Below are 15,333 nucleotides of genomic sequence, written 5' to 3'. Positions count from 1 at the left end.
ATTTCCAAAGCCTTAGATGACTTATGAGTTTCGTAATTGAACAAAATGACATACCAATATTACCCCCACCACCGCGAATCGTTTTATTCAGAGAAAGTATAGTCTCGGCGAGAGCCTCGGGCCAGCAGACGACAGGGCTGTCAATGTACTTGTCCCGAGATTCTACCGAGTCTCTTGATTGTATTCTCATTTGATATACGTAAATCTGATTCCCTATTTAGCTTTAGCGCCCCAAAAACTACGGGAAGTTCATACGTATGCAGTGGTAAGATTTTTTTGCAAATTTTGATCGCTTGAATCCGCCATTCAAATTTCGAAAACCTGATTCTGAATCTGCATTTAGTAATCTGAAGAAGCGGAGGTATCAATTTTCATGAAGTTTCGCTAAAAGCAAGTTTTTCTTATATTTGTATAATTGTTGTATTCATCAACATTTTTTCGAGATTTCCAGAGGTCCTAAAAATGAATATCCTTGTCAACTATAAACTTACTCTGTTGATAGTATTTTTCCCAATTACATTTCGTTGCCGCAACAACTTGTGACACATATTTGTATGTACGTATTATGTGAAGAATGGTTACGCTCATCATCCATTAGTACGATCGTAAGTTGTATCTAGTGTTTGAAGCATTTATGAACATTAATGCTTAGTTATTCTAAGTTTTTTCCTACTTTTCACTGAAAGAGCAATATGTGTTTGCTTCTTTGCAGCCCATTCTTGTAGCCTCAACATAACCAGCATCCTTACAATACACGATTTAGTTTTTTTTTAATAACCGATCACTCATCATCGTGTTTTTGATATACATAAAATATGAGAAAGAATGGTCGCGGTCGTGATCATTCGAAAAAGTCTCAAAATTCTAACACAAACAGTGGAAAATATCGTTCGTAGTTAGATTATTGCACAGATTTCTTCACAAGGTGCATATTTAGTCAGGCTCATAAGTTTTTCACATTAAGGGATACGTTTTATTCCACTTTCAGGCTGTCACACTTAGAATTATTATACTTCGAATAAGTCAATATTCGATAAAAGAATTTAAGGATCCATCACAATTTACCATAGTGACGTTTGGATTTATCCGTTCGATCAGAATGTCGCTTGAATTTGTGAAAAGTGAAAAGGGCCAAATAAGATTGTTACTAAATGGATTTTTATACCACAAAGACAGTTATTATATGAATACTGATAGCACCTATTGGCGTTGTATTCATCAGCGTGAAAAACACTGCACTGGTCGAGTAATCACAAGCCAAGATAAGATCGTAAAGATTGTTGATCACAATCATAGTGCTGAAGCTTCATTCATCGTTAAAGAAAAAGTTGTAGAGAATTTGAAACATAGTGCCCTAAATACTACACTCAGTAGTCATAAACTCATTTCTAATGTTGCTGCTGACATGTCTGACAGTGTTATTGCTTTGATGCCGTCGACTAGTTCATTAAAAAGAACTTTGCGAAACATTCGCCATGAAAATGAAAATCATCCGTCAAATCCATTACATCGAAAAGATTTTATCCTTCCGCAATATTTTTGTGAGACCGAAAAGAAAGCCGATTTTTTATTGTACGATAAAGGAGCTGTGGAGAATCGTATGCTCATTTTTGGAACCCAGGAAAATTTGCAATTGTTAGCCAGTGCTGAGCATTGGTATGCGGATGGAACGTTCGACTCATGTCCTTCTATTTTTGCGCAGTTGTATACGATCCATGCAAATATCGAAAATAGAATCGTACCATTGGTCTACGCTTTATTGCCTGGTAAATCAGAAGTCGTATATCGTGAAATGCTTGATCAATTGATAAACATCCAGGCAGATTTGAGTCCTTCAACTGTACTCATAGACATGGAAAGAGCTGCGGTTCAAGCATTTTTAGGCACCTTTCCCGATGTATCAATACGGTTTTGCAATTTTCACTTCAATCAATCAGTCTATCGGAAAGTCATGACTTATAACTTGAAATCGGTCTATGACACAGATGAGATTTTCGCAAAAAAAATTAAGCTTTTGGCGGCTCTTGCTTTTGTTCCGATCGATAACGTGGAAAATTTATTCGATCGAATTGTAGACGAAGTGTTTCAAAACCCTGAAAAAGATGAAGAAAACTTTCTTTTTTCTTTTGAAGAACAATTCATTGGTCGCGTTGATCGACGAGGAAACAGACGACCTGCAAATTTTCCAATAGAATATTAGAATCATTACGATTCATGTCAAGCAGATTTACCACGCACAAATAACCATGTTGAAGGATGGCATCGTGGATTCAATTCCCTTGTTAAACAAAAAAATCCAACACTGTGGTCTTTGATTACTTGTTTAAAAACTGAACAATCGAGAATCGAAATGATTATTGAACAAATTCGTAATGCAGTTCCAACAGGTCCACCGTCAAAAAAATACAAGGATCTCAACAAGAGACTTTTGGAAATAGTGCAAAAATTCAACGCACCGATTTACGAGAATAAAATGAATTATTTGAAAGCTATTGCTAATCATCTTTCTTTATAAAAAATTTAAAAAAAAATTCGGAAAAAATGATTCGAAAGCCTAAATACGAGTTCTAGCTCATAAATTATAAAGTAAGGAACAAAAAAAATCTCAGTATTGTAAAAACATTTTGAAAAAACAAAGAACATGAAGCTGCAAAGTGAAATTCGAAAAAAAAAACAGTTTTTAGGGTTTCAGGCCACGAAAATTTTTCAAATTGTAATTCAATCTGTGATAAGCGTCGAAAGATTCAGGTAAAACTCCGAAAAAAAACGTGAAGAATACAAAAAATATTCTAAATTAAAGAGATTTATGACACACGAAAATGATTTGGAAATTCAAACATTCATTTCTAGTTTGTTTCAGTGAAAGGAAAATAACAAATAAGAAATACATTAAGATTCAAAAAAACTAGCAAAATTTCTTGAAAAAAAACAACGAAAAAAAGCGAAGTACGAATTTTGATAGAAAATTAATTTCTTGTTTATAGGTCGTAGGTTAATTGGAAAGGAAAAAAACGAATAAAAAGGAAAGGAATATAAATGAAAAAAAATTACGTTTCGATTGGATAAAAAAAACTCGTACAATTGAGCAAAGCGACGAAAAAAAAATGCAAAAAACTTAATTTAATCAGAACTTAATCGTTTCTAGTTTGTAGATTGTAGGTCAATTGAAAAGATAAAAGCAAAAAAACCAATAAAAAGCAAAATAAGAAAGGAAAACTAAAAAATATAAATTAAAAAAAAATTAAAATTAAAATTAAAAAAATAAAAATAAAATAAAAAAAAATAAAAAAAATAAAAATAAAAAAAATAAAAATAAAAAAAATAAAAAAAAATAAAAATAAAAAAAATATAAAAAATGGAGTCAGAAGCCCACGACGTCCACGATCGTTGACTCTGGGTAATGCTAACAATGGGTACTAACAATTAGAAGTGAACATGTACGGGGGAAAAAATGGGAGCAGTACATTTTGCCGCAGCCGTTTCGGCGCAATCGTTTTCGAGATAATTCATCGAATACTATTCATCGAATGGAAAATTCATCGAATGGACTATTCATCGAATAGAAAATTCATGGAATGACAACGAAAAAGACAGAAAAAACCCGGATGAAAAATGTGTCGTATTATAATGAAAATTACTAAAATATGGATGAAAATATTATTTGATCCGAACAAACCGTACGGTATCTGTATACTTTATCAAGATGCGCTGTGGGCCTTCGACGTGGGAGCAGTACATTTGGCGAGAATATTTTGGCGCAGGGACGCTGTGTGCCCGAAGATTCAACTTTACGAAAAAAAACGAAATCGCACCATATCCACACTCACCCTGGCACCATGTTTTTGTGCTAAACAACCGTAGAGGGATTTAACGCGGGTGATGGGGGTTCGGGGGGCAGAGCCCCCCGAGAATGACTATTAAAATTTTAAAGCAATCATCCTCTTTTTTCCTTTTTCAGGTATTTCATCAGAGATTTTCATTTTTCTTATAAAATAACCAAACATCGGAACAGCCTCGTCTAGCAGTCTAAAAAATATTTATTGGAACAGTAGTTCAACGATATTTTCATTCATATATCAGTCATTTTGATTATAGTTTGATAAACTTTTTAATACTTTTTCAATCGATGAATTTCCCATTCGATCAATTTTTCATTCGATGAATTTTCTATTCGATGAATAGTGTTCGATGAATTGTTTTTCGACGAATTGTATTCGGTGAATGTTCCGCAAATCCTAAAATTTATGATATAAATCGGAGGACAAGCGTTTTATTGAAATTGTTCTATGGAGCGTTTAAATCCAAAAAAAAATCACTTCAAAGGTATTGTAATTCGTTACGTTATGGTGGCAGAAATTTAGAAAAAAATCGATTCTGCTCAGACTTTCAAGATCCCCTGGTATTATTGACAATATTCGACGTCGATTTTGGATCAGTACAAATTATGTTTAAATATGTGCTAAAAGTACTTGTCCGGCTTATTACTTTTCATTAAAATTTTTCATTGAAATAAAGATCAATCATAAAATAACGATATTGTACGACAGAATCTGGTTAAAAATTTACTGAAATGCGATTTATTATCCGTTGAATGTTCTCAATAAAAGGATAGGTTAGTTCTTATACCGAATAAAATTATTTGGCTTGAAGAAATAAGAAGTAAAAATTGCTGCAGTGTAATATAAACTGGACGATTATTCTAGAAGCTTAAACATTTATTGTGCAAAATGTTTTTCATTCATCGATGCACAGTAATATCCCTTGTATATTACAGGAGAATACATTTGCATTTGTTATTAATTTAACGCAATTGAGTAAAAATTACTTGAAAATGACTTTCCCAATGCCCTTTGTATGCATACTTATGATTCATCAGTTCTAGAAGAGCCCTGATTTTTATTTGAATGAAAAATTGAAATGAAAAGTGATGGGCCGGACAAGTACTTTTAACACATATTTAAATATAATTTGTATTGATCCAATCGACGTCGAATTCTGTGCGGATAATACCAGAAAATCCTAAAAGTCTGAGAAGAATTGATTTTCTTATAATTCTCGGCCACCATAGAGTAACAAATAAATTTAGCTTTCATGTGATTTTTTTTATAGTCCAGTCACCTTAGCATAAGTTCTATTCAAGAGACCTAGAGGTTAGCCAATTTTTTTATAGGTTGTTTGGACCTACAGGAATATAGCCCTGAGTTTTCGAACAAATCCGACTTGCACTTTTGCAATAAAAAATTATTGAAAAAAAAAATCGATTATTTTGAGTTGGTGCTCAGGGAACGCATCTGATCGAAAAACTTAACACATGAAAGTTGTTCGGCATAACGTCCTCTATAAAAAAGGTCTCATACAAAAATGCGCTATCATTGTTAATTAAGCAGTTAATTGCAAATAAAGACAAAAAATCACAACTTTGTTTTTGCTGCTACAATCGTTTGTTTGTAGAGTAATCGGTTTGAAATTCATACAAGATGTAGGGAATTCAATGCCCAAGAGAATGGTGCCAGATTTATTAACCTGTGAGATATAGTTTAGCAACAATTTGCGATCTTCGAAAAAACTTTGACATCTCATAGAATTTGGCGATGAAGGCCTACAGTGTAGAAAAAAATCGAGGAGCTTCGTGTCACCGTGCACAAACTTTTTGGAAAAAATAAATCGTTTTTGTTGATAATAAATAGTGTTTTTTGACGTTTTAAAAATTTTGCTTATAAACAAATAGCAATTCTGGACAAAGTTACAAAGATATTCGGAAAAATCTTGGACCATTCGATGCGTTTTTGGAAAACGAACAATTTAAAAAAAAAAAGTCGCAATATCTCTATTACAGACCGAGATATGAATATTTTTATATTTTTGCAAATATCTGTTGTTGATATTGAGATTTTTGCAAAAATCAAATTCGATAGCCTTCCGTAGGGTTCCGGCTATGAGATTCGATAAAATACTGACCTCCAACAGGGATTTTGTCATCACGGTTATCCGTGTAATCTACTCGACGGCGCGCGGCCGAGAGCGCGGCGACGGCCGCTCGCCCGGGCGCGGCGGTGGGGGTACCCCCTCACGCTCCGCAGCGCCGCTCGAGCGACTTAGTTAACAAATTTGATAATTCCCCTTAGAATGGTCGTAGAACGATGTATTTTTTTTTCATTTTGCGTGATTTTTTCTCGCGAACACGATGGTACCATTAAAAATCATGTCCGTCCCATAGGAGAGCCGCCACGATCGATTTTAAAAATTCCACATATAACCATGCTTTAAATTCAATTTACCGTTAATGGGAGCACTATTCAAGCAGCTGGTCAGAGTATAATGATGGCTATGTACGGAGCGCGTAATGGTGATCTTACGAATTATCAGGAATTCCAATATATGTGTTTTACAAAATCGAGTCTTAAAAATACATTCAATTTAAGTTCTCTTCCCCCAACTGCTCAGGCTTGTAATGAACATTCGCTTCGCACATTTCTACAAGTTTGCCAATGGCAAGGCGAATGTTCAAAGGACCCGATGCAGTGGGGGTGGAAAAAAACTGGACATATTTTAGAACCAATCACATGTAGGAAAGATCCCATTCCGTCGAATTTGTTGGAAATCATTTCTTGCTCGTGCGATAAGAGTGGCTGTACATCTTATTGTACGTGCAGGAAATTAGGATTAAAATATACGGTACTATGTAAAAAATGTAACGGCATGAGTTGTGCGAATACTGCCGAACACGAAATAATATTAAGCGATGATGAGGATGGAGAAGAAAATTTCTATTATGAAGAAGCGATCGACGATCAAATAGAAATTGACTTGCCCGTTGTAACGGTGCCAATAAATGTAAAAGTATCCAATAGCGACGATGAGTATGAACCTGACGAGAAAAAAATCAAAACGATGTGAACAACTATTCTTTCTTAATTTTTTTTCATTCACATAAATAAACGAATTGTAATGAATGAAACAATGTTGAAGAAAATATTTATTCATGATACCCTATCCCATTAACGGTAAATTGAATTTAAAGCATGGTTATATGTGGAATTTTTAAAATCGATGGTGGCGGCTCTCCTATGGGACGGACATGATTTTTAATGGTACCATCGTGTTCGCGAGAAAAAATCACGCAAAATTAAAAAAAATACATCGTTCTACGACCATTCTAAAGGGAATTATCAAATTTGTTAACTAAGTCGCTCGAGCGGCGCTGCGGAGCGTGAGGGGGTACCCCCACTGCCGCGCCCGGGCGAGCGGCCGTCACAGCGCTCTCGGCCGCGCGCCGTCGAGTAGATTACACGGATAACCGTGATGACAAAATCCCTGTTGGAGGTCAGTATTTTATCGAATCTCATAGCCGGAACCCTACGGAGGGCTATCGAATTTGATTTTTGCAAAAATCTCAATATCAACAACAGATATTTGCAAAAATATAAAAATATTCATATCTCGGTCGGTAATAGAGATATTGCGACTTTTTTTTTTTTAAATTGTTCGTTTTCCAAAAACGCATCGAATGGTCCAAGATTTTTCCGAATATCTTTGTAACTTTGTCCAGAATTGCTATTTGTTTATAAGCAAAATTTTTAAAACGTCAAAAAACACTATTTATTATCAACAAAAACGATTTATTTTTTCCAAAAAGTTTGTGCACGGTGACACGAAGCTCCTCGATTTTTTTCTACACTGTAGGCCTTCATCGCCAAATTCTATGAGATGTCAAAGTTTTTTCGAAGATCGCAAATTGTTGCTAAACTATATCTCACAGGTTAATAAATCTGCCACCATTCTCTTGGGCATTGAATTCCCTACATCTTGTATGAATTTCAAACCGATTACTCTACAAACAAACGATTGTAGCAGCAAAAACAAAGTTGTGATTTTTTGTCTTTATTTGCAATTAACTGCTTAATTAACAATGATAGCGCATTTTTGTATGAGACCTTTTTTATAGAGGACGTTATGCCGAACAACTTTCATGTGTTAAGTTTTTCGATCAGATGCGTTCCCTGAGCACCAACTCAAAATAATCGATTTTTTTTTTCAATAATTTTTTATTGCAAAAGTGCAAGTCGGATTTGTTCGAAAACTCAGGGCTATATTCCTGTTGGTCCAAACAACCTATAAAAAAATTGGCTAACCTCTAGGTCTCTTGAATAGAACTTCGTAAAATATGGCCTAAGGTGACTGGACTACTTAGCACATATTTATCCACAGAAATTTCAAAGTTCGCAGGTATCTGCTGCGATTCAATGTATCCGTGCAATGAGTTTGGAAGACAGCAATTTCAAATCCACCCATAAATGAGCAACTGAAGACTTTTGTAATGAATTTTTCACTTTATGTTTATGTTACAGTGAGAGTCAAAAAGTAAAATGAATAGCACAGTATATAAATTTTATAGTTTGCAGATTTTTGCTGTATTTCAATGATCCAAATCTATAGTATTATAGTGAAAAGTTGTTAAAAGTCATGATGTTACATTTCAATGACATAGCGCACATTGCATTCAGCAATTCTGTAAGTTTCTGGGGATGTTGGTAGGCATCATATTTGATCGCATCCAAAACTGAGCAATAGTAGACTTATCGGAATGAATTTTTTTTATAATAATTCCATATTTGTAGTTTGCAAAGTGAAAATACTCAACATACATGTCATTCTATAAGTTTTGTTATCAAAATTTGTGTTTGCATACCACATTCCTGAGATACGACTTTTCATATCATTAGCAAAAAAAGCATCCAAAGGCTTTCTGGAAAAGTTTCCAAATTTATCACTTGACAGACCTAATGGGAAAAGAATAACTACACACTATACCAAGACCAGATTTTTATTTGAAAATCTGATTTACAAAATGTGCAATTCAAGATCATGGTTAGAAAGCTCTCGAATCATGTTACCACAATCATCATGAAGGAGTAGAAAATTATAGAACACAAATTAGGGAACGAATTAATAATATGAATCGATCCGCTGCAAACTGAGCGGGTGAAAACAAAAGGATCGGAGAGGGCAGAGCCAAACTGAATATCAAGCAAAATATGGGGATGTTTAAAAATAATGACGACACAAGAAATAAATTAGAAAACATTTATTCAATTAAAGTTTCTAATATCATTCTAACAGTTGCGTGTATTTTTGTTCTATTTATTCGTATATATAACCTATGTACACATGATATATAACCACGCCACTGACAATATATTCGCACTGGACTATATTTTTCTATTTATTCGTATATATAACCTATGTACACATGATATTTGAAGGATTATTTCAGTGAACACTTATTTCCAATCGAACGAAATAATGAAATCTTGAAAAGTTTCGTTGACATATATGCATCACGCATTTTTTATATTCTTTTTCACACACACATCACAGACTACATTTACGCGGCCGCTTTGATACCGGTTTAATATTATGCACTTCTTTAGATGACGAAAATTATTTTTTTATTGATCCCGCACGCACTTCGTAATGTCGAAACTCTGTTCATACGATCAAAAACTGACACATGGTTTGTACATATATATATGTATATCGGTCGAATTTATGACTGCTGTTACCAGCTGTGCTGCGCCGTGTGCTACGTTCTGAAGTTGACGTCAGATTTCCAATCATCAACAACTAATTTCAACAACCAATCACAACGTCTAAAAATGGATGTCGTCAGATCCAACGAATCAGAAACTCGAGAGCATCAAAGTGCCTTTGATGGTGTTTATAAATACAGACGCATAAATTCTTGAATGTGTTGGTAACTTTTGCATAATCTTGAGCCCGTGCAAAGTTTTGTCTCAGCAAATACGCCACCGATCATGCTGATTTAGGGCGGAATCGAAAGAGAATTACTCAACTGGCTTAAACTTCAATTTTCAAGTTGCTAAATGGCTCCTGAGCTTCGTAATTCAATAAAATCACATGCCAATTTTACCCCCACCACGGCGAGTCGTTTTATTCAGAGAAAGTATAGTCTCGGCGAGAGTCTCAGGCCAGCAGACGACAGGGCTGTCAATGTACTTGTCCCGAGACTCTACCGAGTCTCTTGATTCGAGGCAGTGGGGGTAAAATTGGCATGTGATTTTCTTTAATAGCGAAGCTCATGAGTTATGTACGGCTTTGAAAATTGAACTTTAAGCTAATTAAGAAGTTCTCTGTCGAATGAGCCCAAAATCAGCATTCTCGGTGGCATATTTGCTGAGAAAAAACTTTGCACGGGCTCAAGATTATGCAAAAGTTACTGACACATCACGAGTTCGACGTATACGTATTTTGACGTAGTTAGTGGTAGTAGAGTTGTGCCTCTACGCATTCTGATTGGCTCAACGATGTCGGCTCCTCCAGCTGCTAGGCCGACCGCCGGTGGAGCTCAAGAGTTAGAAGGCCTAAAATAGCGAACAGGCATTCTGTATATCTATATATGCGTTACACAGAATGCCTGTTCGCCATTTTAGGCCTTCTAACTTTTGAGTTTTACCCCGACCGCGCTCAGACTCCGTGAATATTATATATACATATATAAACCATGTGTCAGTTTTCGATCATCGTATAAACAAACGGAGTTTTGACATTATGGAATGCGTGTGGGAAAAATAAAGAAAACTTTGGTCATCTAACGAAGTGCATAGTACTAAAACCTGTGGAATACTAAACTAAACCGGTATAAAAGCAGTCGCGTAAATGTAGTCTGTGATCCGACGTGTGTAAAAAAGAATAAAATAAAAAAATACGCGGTGCATGTCGACGAAACTTTTTAAGATTTCATTAATTCGTTTGACTGAAAATAAGTTTATCATTTATATCATTTGTAAAAATAAATTAGAAAACATTTATTCGATTGGAGTTTCTCACATTATATATACTAACAGTTCCGTGCGTTCTTGTTTTATTAATTATCAACCATAATATTTCAGATCGCAAAAAGAAAATTTGACGTTATAAGTTGACGAACATTTTTTCTTACAACTTCCAGACCTATTTTTGATAAACTGATTTGCCTTATTTATATTATTCACTAACTATGCGAACGTTTGTTACATATGTCCCGCACTTCGTAACGTCAAACCCCGGCCGGTTCGTTGTTACCACACAGCTATCAAAGGGAACTCGTATATATAACCTACATAATTACACATGATATATAATCACGCAACTGACGATATATTTACACTGAACAATATTCCGCGCACTCTAGTTTAATTGAAAGATTATCTCAGTTGACACTTATTTCCAATCTAATGAAATAATGAAATCTTGAAAAGTTTCGTTGACATACGCATCGCGCATTTTTTATATTTTTTATTTGCACACACACAGATCACAGTCTACATTTACGCGGCCGCTTTTATACCGGTTTAGTATACCACAAGGTTTAACAAAATAAATATTAACCACTTTTCACTAACCATTTTCATTTATTAATTAGAGTCCGCACACAACAGCACTTTGGGGATCATAACCTCACCTGTCAAAATGACGTTCAGTATGAAAACAAGTCTCGGGTGGTTTCTGATGTGCGTATCGATGCATTGATATCATATAACCTATTTTGTGTCATCATTATTTTTGAATATTCCCATATTTTGCTTCCTATTGAATCTGGCTCTGCTCTTTCCGATCCTTGTTTTGACTCCATCGGTTTGCAGCGGATCGATACATATTATTAATTGGTTGCCTAATATGTGTCCTTTAATTTTCTACCATTTCTTCATGCTGATTGTGGTAACCTGATTCAAGTGGTTTCCGACTATGATCATTATTCGCACATTTTGTATATCAGATTCTCAAAACAGTTTCTGGTGTTGATATAAGTGTAGTTATACTTTTTCCACCTGGCCTGTCGAGTAATAAATTTTGAAACTTGTTCCAAAAAGTCTTTGGATGCTTTTTTTGCTGATAATATGAAAAGTTAAATCTTTGGAATGCAGTAGGCAAACACAAATTTTGACAACAATACTTATGAAATAACGTGTATGTTGAGTATTCCTATTCTGCAAACTGCAAATGTGGAATTATTAGTGAAAACATTCATTACGATAAGTCTACAGTTGCTCAGTTTTGGATGCGATTGAGTATAATGCCTGCCAATATCATGGAAACCTACAGAATTTCTGAATGTTATGTGCGCTATGTCATTTTAATGTAACATCATGACTTCTAACACCCTTTCACTATAATACTATATATTTGGATCACTGAAATACAGAAAAATCTGCAAACTATAAAATTTATATACTGTGCCATTCATTTTACTTTTTGACTCTCACCGTAACATAAATATGAAGTGAAAAATTCATTAGAAAAGTCTTCAGTTGCTCATTTATGGATGGATTTGAAATTGCTGTCTTCCAAACTAATTGCGCAGATACATTGAATCGCAGCAGATACCTGCGAACTTTGAAATTTCTGTGGATAAGTATATGTGCTAGTATCATCCCCTATCTTTGATTATAGTAATATGGAATGGAACTTTGTTCAGCAAGTTTTAAAGTGTTTCTTTTCAAATAGTATTGAAGTTTGTATTACTGCGGTATGGAGCGAATACCTTCAAACTTTGATATTTTTGTGTCTCAGCATGTGTGCCAATCATTTTAATTTTTTACTCCAACCGTAACATGTAATTTCAAAAATTCATCACAATAGTTTTCAGCTTTACTATTTAACTTAATTTTCTTTTTTCTAAATTCCATGCTAAATTTCTTAATTTCTAAATTTATTTCTAAATTATCCTGAAATGAAATGTTTTCCTCCACAACCAATGCAGGTACCTTAATCGTCTTTGATTTCCGTTGCTCTGTAGAATTAAGTACGCTCAGTTTTTTTTGCTTCTTTGAGTTCTGACACAATAAATGTTTTCGGGTGCCTTTTTTCTGCAACTATCAAACTGTAGATAATTGGATCTCAGCGGCCACTTGCAAACTTTGGAAATATATTTCATCGGGGGCATGTTTTGGATGACACGAAAACGTCTGGATTCAGAATGGAAAAGCGACATTTAAAAATGGCCAATTCTGTTGGATTTGTTGTGTCTTGAATTTGATCTGTCTTTCCTCTTCTCCTTTCTTTTTTCTAACGTTATAAGCCGGAAATCACATCTCAGCCCGCAACACGCATTGCTACATGCTCTTGAGTTCCCAATGGACAAAACATATTAGGGTACAAGGAAAAAAAGCGCCAAAGTCCAAGAACAGACCTGTGACGAAATATTTCCAGTAAAATTTTGACGCAAAATAGGTCCTTTTTCGTGGAAACCAGCGTTATAAGCCGAAAATCATATCCCGGCCTCCAACCCGCTTGCGACCGTGCGCCTCGGTTTCTAATTGACAAAACATATCAAAGTACAAAGAAAAAAATTGCCAAAGTCCAAGGACAGACCTGTGACGAAATATTTTCAGTACTATTTTGACGAAAAATAGGTCTTTTTTCGTGAAAACCAACGTTATAAGACGAAAATCATAAATAATCCATAGAAATTCAAACTAAAATCCTATCGTTCACTGAAAATAAATAAGGAACTTTTGAGAAAAAAGACGTGATATCAAACCATAAACTTCCCCTAGGAAAAAAAAGGTTGGGACAAGTACATTGATGGTCCCTCGTTTGCTGATAATTCCATCCATAAAAAAAACTTAAAAAAAAATTTTTTTTAAATTGTAAAAAAAATTATTTCATAAAAAAAAATACAGAACAATTCGAAAAAAAATTCACAAATCTTGAAAAAACATTATATTAAAACAAAAACTAATCTGTATCTATTTTTTAAAGTGTCAAAAGAATCAAATAACAAGTAAAAAATAAAAAACCGAAAAACCGGTCTTGAAATCATTTTGGAAACCGATGCCTCATTCTTCTTATTAGATTCGAACAGCTAAATCAACTGAAAAAAATTCCATCGAATTTACGTGCGGCATTAAAATTTATTATATTAATTCGAGGCCAAGTATTTTCTAATGAATTGAAAAAATTTACCACTCGAATTACGTGCAGCATTAAAATTTGTGATATCAATCGGTGGACAAGTATTTTATTAGTAACTCCAAATTTGGACATTATTAAATTCTTCTAAGAAGCTTTTAAATCCAAAAAAATCACATGAAAGCTAGTCATTTGTTACTCTATGGTGGCAGAGACTTATAAGAAAATCGATTCTTATCAGACTTTCAGGATCCTCTGGTATTATTCACAAAATTCGACGTCGATTGGATCGATACAAATTATGTTTAAATATGTGTTAAAAGTACTTGTCCGGCCCATCACTTTCCGTTTAAATTGTTCATCCCAATAATAATCAGTACTTGTCTAGAGCTGATGGATCACAAGTATCCATGCAGAGGGAATTGAGAGAATTATCTTCAAGTAATTTTTACGTAATTGCACTAATTTAATAAAAAAAGCAAAGAAATTGTTCCGCAATATACAAGGGATATTATTGTCCATTGATAAATGAAAATAATTGTACATAATATATATGTTCAAGTTTAAAAAATAACTCTCCAGTTTGTATTCAATGACGGCAATTTTTGCTTCTCACTTATTCTTCCAGCAAACGAATTCCATTCGGAATAAGAACTAACCTATACTATTATTGAGAACATTTAACTTATAATGAATCGCATTTCAATAAATGTTTAACCGGATTCTGCCATACAATTCCATTTTTTCATGATTGATTTTTATTTAAATGAATAGTGATGGGCCGGACAAGTACTTTTAACACATATTTAAACATAATTTGTACCCCTAGGAAAAAAAAGGTTGGGACAAGTACATTGATGGTCCCTCGTTTGTTGATAATTCCATCCATGAAAAAAACTTTAAAACAAAATTTTTATAAAAAATGGGCAAAAAAATTATTTTATAAAAAAAATACAGAACAATTCGAAAAAAATTTCACAAATCTTGAAAAAGCATTATCTTTAAAAAAAACTAAACTTTATCTCTTTTTTAAAGTGTTAAAAGAATCAAATAACAAGTAAAAAATAAAAACCGAAAAATCGCGCTTGAAATCATTTTGGAAACCGATGCCTCATTCTTCTTATTTGATTCGAAGGGCTAAATCAACTAAAAAAAATTCCATCTAATTTACGTGCAGCATTAAAATTTATTATATCAATTCGAGGCCAAGTATTTTCTAATAAATTGAAAAAAGTTACCATTTGAGTTACGTGCAGCACTAAAATTTATGATATCAATCGAAGGACAAGTAATTTATGAGTAACTCCAAATTTCAACATTATGGAACTGTTTTAAGAAGCTTTTAAATCCAAAAAAATCACATGCAAACAAGTCATTTCTTACTCTATGATGGCAGAGACAATCGATTTTTTTCAGACTTTC

At 34.0% G+C, this 15,333-nt stretch overlaps 1 protein-coding gene across 1 annotated transcript; it reads left to right on the top strand.

Annotated features, from left to right (window-relative positions):
• The first annotated feature begins 1,099 nt into the window (after positions 1-1,099).
• On the top strand, positions 1,100-2,200 carry LOC122406329 (uncharacterized). The gene has a single exon (XM_043411725.1). It carries the CDS (start codon positions 1,100-1,102, stop codon positions 2,198-2,200), a length of 1,101 nt encoding a protein of 366 aa, XP_043267660.1.
• Positions 2,201-15,333: the final 13,133 nt, after the last annotated feature.

The sequence above is a fragment of the Venturia canescens genome, chromosome 2, assembly GCF_019457755.1.
Source record: "Venturia canescens isolate UGA chromosome 2, ASM1945775v1, whole genome shotgun sequence".
NCBI classification, from domain to species: domain Eukaryota; kingdom Metazoa; phylum Arthropoda; class Insecta; order Hymenoptera; family Ichneumonidae; genus Venturia; species Venturia canescens.
The sequence above is the reverse complement of the archived record's forward strand: the minus strand, read 5'-3'. Positions and strand labels throughout refer to the sequence as shown.

Excerpts from the sequence above, each read along its gene's own strand:
- LOC122406329 (XM_043411725.1), top strand. The coding sequence starts at position 1,100 with ATGTCGCTTGAATTTGTGAAAAGTGAAAAGGGCCAAATAAGATTGTTA.